The following is a 10,523-nucleotide window of genomic DNA, read 5'->3' as shown; positions in this document are numbered from 1 at the left end:
GTACAGTGATATGTTTTCAGTTAAAATAGCATATTAAATAATGTAAATTTTAAAAAGTGATTCCCCAATTTAGTCACTTTTTCAATGAACTGACCATGAAACAATTCCCAAGTGCCACTCACACCACACCACTCAGACCACGTAACTTACAGTTTCTAAATCCAATAGATCCTTTTCCATTCCAACTTGACCTCTTGGCAATATGTAACACCGTTGACAAATGTCTTTTCAAATACTCCCTTTCTGCTTCCCTCTGCCACAGGCGCGGGTCACGCTCTTGCTCGCTCTCTTTCTGCCGCCATCTTGCTTCCGCGTTCCCCGCACAAAATGCCCGGCGAAGTCACAGACACCGTCCCTGCTACAGAGCGGGAGTTGCCGCAGCCCCGGGCTGAGACAGGGTCTGCAACAGCATCTGACAGTGGTGAATCAGTACCAGAGCTTGAAGAACAGGATTCCACCCAGACCACCACACAGAAAGCCCAGCTGGCGGGAGCAGCTGAAATTGATGAAGAACCAGTTAGTAAAGCAAAACGGAGTCGGAGTGAAAAGAAGGCACGGAAGGCTATGTCCAAACTGGGTCTTCTACAGGTTACAGGAGTGACTAGAATCACTATCCGGAAATCTAAGAATATCCTCTTTGTCGTCACAAAACCAGATGTCTACAAGAGCCCTGCTTCTGATACCTACATAGTTTTTGGGGAAGCCAAGATCCAAGATTTATCTCAGCAAGCACAACTAGCAGCTGCTGAGAAATTCAGAGTTCAAGGTGAAGCTGTCTCAAACATTCAAGAAAACACACAGACTCCAACTGTACAAGAGGAGACTGAAGAGGAAGAGGTCGATGAAACAGGTGTAGAAGTTCAGGACATGGAATTGGTCATGTCACAAGCAAATGTGTCGAGAGCAAAGGCAGTCCAAGCTCTGAAGAACAACAGTAATGATATTGTAAATGCAATTATGGAATTAACAATGTAACCATCTGAAAGCAACTTTTTTTGGTGTCTCAAAGGAGTAACTGCAGCTTGGTTTGAAATTTGTGCTGTTTCTATCATAAAGTTATGACTTCTTGCTGGAAAAGAAAAGAAAAGAAAAGCCCTCTTTTTTTTGGTCTCCAAGCGCCGTACTCTCTGGATCTACCTTCTTCCCTAGCTTATTCTTCAGTTTCCCTTGTGGTCATCTTTTCTCCTACCCAGTTCTTAAATATTAGTGCATCTCAGGGGTCTTTCTGAGGCCTTGTGTTCTTTTCACTCTGCACACCCAACATAGGTGATCAGATTCATTCCCCTTACTGATGATCCTCAAATGGTTTCAGTCCCGTCTTTGTCCCAAGACACAGACTTGGATATCCAGCCACCTACATACCATCTTTCCTTGGATACTCTCCCAGCACCTCAATCACAGCATAGCCAAAAGTATACTCATCATCTCTCCTCCACTGGATAACTAGAGCTCCTTCTGCAATGTCCCCAGCTCAGTGAAAGCCACCATCATACCCTTCATTCCCAAACCAGCTACTCAATACTCCTCCTTAACTCTTCCCTATCCTTTAAAATCTCTGACATCCAATAAATCTTTAAGTCCTATTACTACTGCCTCCGGAGCATTTTTCAGATTCATGCACTTCTCTGTATCTCTACTGCCATCATCCTCTCCCAGATTTTCCTAATAACCTTCTAAACCATCTCTCTACCTCCAGTCTCTCTTCTCTCTGATCCAATTTGCAACCAGAATTGCATATCCCTTCTTTAGTGTATGAGCAACTGAAATAGTCTGAACTCTTCATGTGGCTTATTAGACCACGAATGGTCTGGCCTCTGCCAGTCTTCTGCTATTCCCCTAAATGCTCTGGTCATACTGAATGTCTTTCAGTTCCTGCAACATCATGCTCCTTTGCCCTCAAGCGTTTACACATGTTGTTCCCTCTACCTGGAACATTCCTAGTCATCTTTCAAATCTCGGCTTCAAAATCATTTCCTCGGGAAGGTTTACCCTAATCCCTAGACTAGGTTAGGTCTCTCTGAAATATGTTCTCATTATGCCTCTCTTTGCTGCAATTACTTGTTTAGTATTTGTCTTCTTAATTGGATGAAGTCTCTACGAGAATAGTGGCCCATGTCTTTCCTATTCACTGCTGGATTCCTAGCCCAGTTCCTATCGAGTAATAGGGACTCAATAATTGTTGAGCAAATGAATGAAAGAACAAATCAACAATAGCTAGCCCTCAATAATTGTTTGTTGGATGAATAGTCTTAAAAACAAATATACTATTAAATATAACCTGCTGTCCAGAGGAGAGTTGCCCTCAGCAAACTCACTGCCATGAGATATGTTATTCCAGAATCTGAAATTCTAGAGTTCTTTTTGGAATTGCCTTCATAACATGTGATATGTTCTCCTAAATACTCTAGATAGTGGCAAATATTCACACTTTGAGATTGGATTTTATTTTGGAAGCAGCAAAATCATTCAGAGCCAAAATGGGTGATCAAGCTGGGTAACTCCACCAGAGGTGAAAAATTAATTATGTGTGACTCTAAATTAATGAGTCTGAGTTTTCTATATGGCTCATAAACTAGGTCATAAGGCAATTCCAATAGAGAAGTTCCCAAAGTGTTTTGATCTAATGCAGGATTGTTAAAATGTTTGTACAGCTTCCTAAGGGAACTCCTTTGTAGGGGGTATTGCTCATTTGATGTATACAGTCAGACATTTTTCAAAAATCTTGTTTCTTTTAGACACACTTTTATGTACATATGAGCTTTCTCCAAGTTTCAGCAAAAGCATAATATGGTAGAGCCCATAAATTGGAAGCAAATGTTACTTATCATCCTCATTATTGTAAATACTTACAATAATATGCAAATTATTGGTAATCAAAATTTGGCCACAGGTCACCACAAAACAAAGTTACTTTAGCCCACCTACTTCAAATACTTCCGAAAAAATGTTATGAAATGTAGATAATCCTATGCCAACTAAGATAGTTCTCTAGGATGCCAACCACTGTGAGATTGGGTTGGCACTGTTCACTGAAGTTAATGAGTGAGTCCAAGGTTCACGGCACTGATGGTGCCTTCACACTCTGGTCAGAAGCCTCGAAATATGTATTAATGATCATAAGGGAAATCATGGGCAAGAACAGAACTAGAGAAATAAATCTACTAAAAGCAGCAATAATAGATCTCATTTAGATCCCCCACTATGAGCAAGAAATTATGCTAAGCTAAGCACTTAATATGCAGGTGTTATTTTTCATTTTAGAACACAAAACTAAGAGAGGTTGATGATACTCATTATCATACATCTCTCAATTAGAAGAGCTAGACTGAGAACCCATGGTCTACATGATTCCAAAGCCCATGTTCTTTCCACTTCACTCAAATTATGTAATGAACTGGAACGAGGCCACTCTCATATGCAAAAATGGTACATTTTTAGATCCCACTTCTATCACTGTAATTCTTTTTGTGCCCCTTTTTTCAGCAGGGTCTCAGTCTTCTGGCAGCTTTACCTTCTTCAAAATGAGCATCAGAGTTTTCTGTTGGGTACATTTTCCTCAACTTTTTATTGTAATGTTGAGCATTTTCTGGCCACGTTCTTGACTTTCCTTGAAGAGCTATGCCAACCTTCTAACTTCATTGCCCCCAAAGTTGTTACTCTCCATCCTTCTCAGATGATCTTCCCCATGGAAACTGATTTTCCATGATCTTTACTTCTTGTAGAATGGCAGGCACATTCTTGAAGGAAGGCACCAAGCCTTCCCTATGGGGAATTTTTCTTGCCACTTAATAATTGAGTCTGTTATGGGGAAGGGTGGGGTGGGGATGCGGGTCGATGGAATATTTCTAGTTACTAAATCTGACATCTGTATCTTGTTCAAGTACAGACTCCAGTGTGGATCTGGACCTTGCTACTGGACTCTGTCAGTCTCTAGGGAAAGCATCAGCTGCCATAACATTTTTATCATTTCTCTGTCTTGATTATGCCATTATGTAGATGGAACCAAATTCAGTTACCACTTTTAACTAGGTGCCCTTGATGAGGTTCTTGGAGAGAAACATGATTCATCTTGTGTAGGTGGGCTGGCACATTATCTCTGTTTTCTGGCTTAATAGTAGCAAAAAACTATGATGCAAGAGTCTTTAGTGCCCAGTGATAGGGAAGCATCCAGCTAAAGAAATTAGTAAGACCTTGTGTCATGAAACTCTGTGAATCCATTTTTTCTGCCTGTTTACAAGTTAGCATGCTTTAACCTCATCTCCTTGTGTGTTGGACTTCATAGAGTTTATTTTAAGGTCCGTGGAGTCTGTTTCTGGCTCATCATTAATTTTAATCCTTTTTCTATCCCTTGCCATTCATCGTGATTTATTTAATTATGTATTATAAGCATCTCTTGAGTCACCTCTGCTCATACAGATCTTTTTTGGGCCCCCCCAAAAATATAGAATTTTACAAGCCTTCTTTATTCTCAAAGATCCTCTTATATTGTAATGAGGAGGGTAAACACATAAAAGAAAAAAAAACTTACCTAAGATAAATATTTCAAAGGATATAAGAAATAATTAGAAAGAAAACATCCAGGTATGGTGGCTCACACCTCTAATCCCAGCTCTTTGGGAGGCTAGGTGGGAGGATCAGTTGAGCCCAGGAGTTTGAGACAAGCCTGGGCAACGTGGCAAAACCCCATCTCTACAAAAAATATGAAAATTAGCTGGGGGTGGTGGCATGCACCTGTAGTCCCAGCTACTTGGGAGGCTGAGATAGGAGGATTCCTTGAGCCTGGGAGGTCGAGGCTACAGTGAGCTGTGATTCAGCTGCACTCCAACCTAGGTTTAAAAATAATAATAAAATAAAGTAAAAATAAAAATAAAGAAAACATGCAAAGAAGAGAATTATTAGGAGCCTCAATTGCTATTTTAGCAGACCTCTTTTTATCCATGTATTTATCTAACATTTTGCTCAGAGCAGCTTACACTATTGTTAGTCTACTAGTACTAATTTTCCAAGGTTTCTGTAAAGTGATTTAGTAGCAGGAATAATTATTCTCATCAAATACACAAGGGAAATAATCAGAACAGGATTTGTACAAGGTCTCATGACAGTTACAGAAAAGATATTTAGATGTCTTGACTCCTAGCAATTTACTAAAAATAAATAGATTTCTAGGGAGATTTGGCCACGTATTTCTTCATTATCCGTTAGTCTACACATTTCTTCCTTATATCTGTAAAGCTTTAAGTGTGGAAACTAAATTCCAGGATGTGATAATTAGTGATAAAAGGGCTAAGGATTATCAAGAAAGAAACCCAAGAAGAGAAACATGCACAAAATGTTGAAAAAAACTAGCAAAGATTTTTATACTTATTTTACTCTAAATCATCATTTTTTGAACTTTTGACCATGATTCACATTAAGAAATACATTTGATCTTAAGACTTAAAGTTGCTATCTTCACTGTGTGAAATGTACCTTTACCGTTATATCTATCTTAATTTTTAAAATTCTGGTCAGGACCCAATAAATGGGTCAAAATCCATAGATTGAAAATTCTTGCTTTAAATTGTCCACAGCTAAAAAAAAAAAAAAAAGTATGAGTTAAATGACAACATAGGTTAGTCCATCCAACTTTAGTAACTTGACATGATCATTTCTTTTCCTCACTGACAAATATGTACTTTAAAAAACAGAGAAACCTACTGTGCTTGAATTATTTTTTTCTTTTTTCTTTCTTTTTTTTTTTTTTGAAACGGAGTTTCACTCTTGTTGCCCAAGCTGGAGTGCAATGGTGTGATCTTGGCTCACCACAACCTCCGCCTCCTGGGTTCAAGTGATTCTCCTGCCTCAGCCTCCCGAGTAGCTGGAATTACAGGCATGCACCACCACACCTGGCTAATTTTTTATTTTTAGTAGAGACGGGGTTTCTCCATTTTGGTCAGGCTGGTTTTGAACTCCCGACCTCAGGTGATCTGCCTGCCTCGGCCTCCCAACGTGCTGGGATTACAGGCTTGAGTCACCATGCCTGGCCTAATATTTTCTTATAAGACTCATCTGGGAATGTAGAACATTTTGTTTGTCTTCTATGAATCATTACAAGAAATGCTTTTACTGAATTTTGCACCCATTTTTTAAATAAAGGAAATGATACAAATGGTATTCTAATTCCATTTAAAAAACTTTCAAAAGAAGGAATTTATTAATAAATGTGTTCAACATTACATATTTTTAGGATATTAATGAGTTTTTGCTTAGGTTGCCTGTTCTTATTTTAATGTAATAGTCCAAAAAGAATAGACAGATGTATTTGTTGTTTTTATTTTAAATCAACTAGTGTGAACTTTCAACAGCAGATTTCTGCATTCTCAAATAAATCATTTATATCAGATTCATCTGTTCCTTTTCATATGGTTTATCACAAGTGGGTTGCAGCTGGCAGCCTTACAAACTGGAATTGGGGTTCTATTAACAGCTCCAGTGAACGATTTCTCTCTGGTATCTGGGCTTCTTCATTGCTACACACACTGAAGATGGCTTTAGCACAATTACTTAAAGCTCCCTCAATTAGAAATTGCAAGATAGCTGTCATCAAACTCATGTAACGTGGACCAGCCAAGTGTCTGGCAGAATTTGTATGTGCAACAGATTAAATACCTACATCGTTTTCTCATCTTGAAGCAAATACATTGCTTTTATAGCTAATGGAAAAATCAGAAGCGTTTCCATTATCTTAGTTTTAAATATATATATATATACAACAAAGCAAATCTCAAAGTAAAATGCATGTTTTTAAAATATCACATTTAGGAAGTGGATAAAATAGCTTTCTTTTCATCAGAGTGAAACTTTAGCATCATTTTTAAGATGTGAAATGTAAAAATAATGAGAGATTGGTAGCTTTTGAGTAAGTAGCATAGTTGCTAAACACAATGAACTTTACTGTCTGGAAAGTTCATTTAAAATTCACTCCACTTCTAAGCAATATTGTATCATAGAGTAGAAAATGCATTAGGCTGTATAGAAGGCCTGGGATCTGGGCTTAACCATTTACTGATAGTGTAACTTTAGATCATTTGCTTAACCTTTCTAGGCCTCAATTTCCTAATTTTAAAAATGAAGGTGTTGAACCACATGGTTTCTAAACTCTAGTATCTTGGGAATAGTTAGGGTCGAGTTATGTATTTAGTATATGAACATTAACAGACAAGAATTACGACTCTTTTCTTTCCACATTAATTAGTTGGTACCTAACATCACACATGTAGGAAGTAAAACAGTGTCTTCGTTTGAATGCCATAAAGTTTAATAAACATTAAAAAAAAAATCTCTGACCCCTCTTGGAAACTAATAGAAAAGAGTTTTCTAAAACTCTATTCTGGGCCATGCACAGTGGCTCAAGCCTGTGATCCTAGCACTTTGGGAGGCTGAGGTGGGAGGATCACTTGAGGCCAGGAGTTCAAGAGCAGCCTGGGCAACATAGCGAGACTCCATTGTTACAAAAAATAAAAATAAAAAAATTATCTGGTTGACATGGTTTGGATGTTTATCCCTTCCAAATCTCATGTTGAAATGTATTCCCCATTGTTGGAGATGGGGACTGGTAGCACGTGCCTGTAGTCCCAGCTGCTTGGGAGACTTTGGCAGGAGGATCACTTGAGCCCAGGAGTTCAAGGTTGCAATGAGCTGGGAACATGTCACTGCACTCCAGCCTGGGCAACAGAGCAAGAGCCTGTCTCTCTCTAAAAAAAATTTAAAAGCCTATTCTTATTATCTAGGCAAAGCTAGTGATTACTATACTAAAACAATAAATTTCTATAGAAAAACCATTAACGAAGACTGAGAGAGTAATAAAACAGTGTGCTCATCCACTCATATCAGTGAAGAAAGGCAGTGTGTTTTTATACAATTGAATTCAACAAAAATTATACTTACTTATGAATACCAGGGTTACCAGAGACAGGGAATGGTGACCATCTGGAGCTAAGAAGTTTCTTCTTCATGTAATCACAGTAATGACATCATTCATACGTGGCAGAACATAGTAAAGCATTTATCTTTCATTCAACAAGGTGGTGTGTTTTCTGTTTAAACTAGTTGGGTGTAGTATTTGTATTCTGAATCTAATGATGTGCTTTTTAAACCGTTTTCTTATTTTTGCCTTGTTTGTAGTACATCATTTAGAATCTTGCCTCTGGGTCTAACAAATTGCCCGATGTCAATGCAGATATGTATAGTTGTTCCTGAATGGATAACATATGCCAATATTTTCTGCATTGCCCTCAATAAACACACTTCTGGGCATATTCTTGACCCTGATCCCAATGGGAAGTCCAAATGTATTCTCGCTTAGCAAGATCAGCTTCCCCTGTGGTTTTTTCCCCTGTGGCTATAGTTTCAAAAATTAAATACACTTTAGAGAAATAATATGATCCTTTACCTGTAAATATTATTTGCATAAATATAGACCTGAATGAAGTTTGTGAAATAATATTAGAAGTTATTCAGAACAAAAAGTTAAGGATTATTGGCAATAAAGTCCACCAACTTTAAACTCTCTAAGGATCTACTTAGAGACATCCAAAAACCTGGGATTCTGCCTTTTTCTCTCTTCCACAATAACTTCTTCAACTGAGCCTGCTCTCAAATACTTACTCTCGAATGAATTCTCAGGTTAGTTTCAAGGAATCCAGGTTGAAGAAGTTTGATTTCTGATTATTTGTTTGCCTTCTAGATATTTGTTTCAAATACATCTGTAAACTGAACATCAGTGGTAAGCAAATGTTGGCCATTTAGCCATTCATTCATTTATTCTCTTGCTCATTTGTTAAATATTTATTGAGTGCCTTCATTGTTGTAGGCATTGTGTTAAGCATTGAGGATGCAAAAATGGAATGACCTCTCCCCTAAGAGTAATATTAATGATATTATTAAAGCTAATATTCAGCAAAGTAAATGAAATTTAATAACTTTTTATTTTAAAAATAATCCTTTATTTCAAATGATTTTCTCTATTGTTTTCTGTTATTGATTTGAAGTTATTATTTCACTTTTTTGTTGCTTTCTTGTTTTCAAAACAGTTTAGGCTAAGAGTTATTTATGGCTTTAACACCACATCTTGCCAGAAAAAAAAAAAAGATCAGTAAATGCATTTAAACATTTTATGAATTTTAGCGGGCTTCTAATTATTATTTGATTCTAATTTTTGCTTTAAAACAAATTTATATTTTCATTGTATGCTTGGGTCCTGGAATGTTAGAAAAATGGCGGGAAAGCTCTCCCAGCAGGTCTTTGGGGAATGGATCTCGAAGGTTATGTATTTAGAGAGGATTATAATAGGTCTGAGCTCAGAGATTAGGAGCCAGTAAACACCACAAAAGCAAATATAATTATTAATAGGACATATAATAGAAAGTTTAACTGTGTATAAGAGAAATCAATAGTCTCTTTCCACTCTAGGAGGGGCTGACTGTCATGTTAAAGAGTGTCCTGGTTCAAATGCAAAACAAAACTCATGATCAAATACCTTCCCAAAATAGAGGATAAGTTCAGGTGTTTACCTTTAATAGTCTTTCTGCTCAGGGCGTTAAAAATGGTGGATTAAAATGAAAAACATTCTGTATACAGAGAGAAAAAAATACTGCTAAATGGTAAGGTAATTCTTATTCAAACTAAAAACGTCTCTTTTTCTTTCACTCAAATTGAGTCATCAGAATGTGTAGTATTATGCTTAAGCCAATAAAAGGAAGAAAGAAGAAAATACTCAGAAGTAAAACATGTCCATACGTACAGTTTCAAGTTAGAAGTGGTTGGCTAATTATCTTACTAGGTTGTTATCCAACTACAATGCTTGGGGCTTTAAATCTCTGAAGTGCTGTGCAAATATTAGTGAATTGATTCTTACAACACTTTTTAAAATGTGTGTGTCGTCACTGAGATTTCTAAGACAAAGAGAGAAATTTCAAGTCATTTCAATGAGGGTACACTGGGCTGGAGGGACTGCGGCAAGTTTAAGATACCATTAAATAAGTTAGTCCTATTCCAGAGGCAAGAGAGGTACTTCTGGAACAATTAGGGAAGAATTCAAGATTGGACGTGATTACAGGCCAAAATAAACAATAATTGCTACAGATCAGAGTAGAGAGGTGAAAAGCCAGATCAATCTTAGAGCAATGGGCTATTTTGCTTCTTAAGAAACGGGAGGCCTTAACAGACTATGATTTCATCTTACATCCATACGACTTCAGCACTGTAGCTGGTTTGAGATGAGGGGAGGGAGCTGCTCTTCCTCAGCTAACTCTGAACACATATGTAACATTAACTTTCCCTGCACTCAAAGGCCGTTTTGTCAGCATCTAAGATGAGTGCAATCTTGCTTGTCAAATATTCCCAAAACAAGAGACAATAAAAACCAGGCATTCTCCAGGAGCAAATCTTAGAGAATGACCAGAAATGCAGAGGGTGGGCAAACATGATGCACTTTTCTACATGAGTTCTCTCTACCCTGCCTTTCTTTTTTTTTTTTTTTTCCA

General features: G+C 37.5%; 1 protein-coding gene across 1 annotated transcript; it reads left to right on the top strand.

Moving 5' to 3' along the window:
* Positions 1-327: 327 nt before the first annotated feature.
* NACA2 (nascent polypeptide associated complex subunit alpha 2) lies at positions 328-975 on the top strand. Its single transcript, XM_023203975.1, has one exon. The coding sequence runs from the start codon at positions 328-330 to the stop codon at positions 973-975; it is 648 nt and encodes a 215-aa protein (XP_023059743.1).
* The last annotated feature ends 9,548 nt before the right edge of the window (positions 976-10,523 follow it).

The sequence above is a fragment of the Piliocolobus tephrosceles genome, chromosome 16, assembly GCF_002776525.5.
Source record: "Piliocolobus tephrosceles isolate RC106 chromosome 16, ASM277652v3, whole genome shotgun sequence".
Lineage (NCBI taxonomy): Eukaryota > Metazoa > Chordata > Mammalia > Primates > Cercopithecidae > Piliocolobus > Piliocolobus tephrosceles.
Note: the sequence above shows the minus strand (reverse complement) of the source record. Positions and strands in the feature narration are given on the sequence as shown.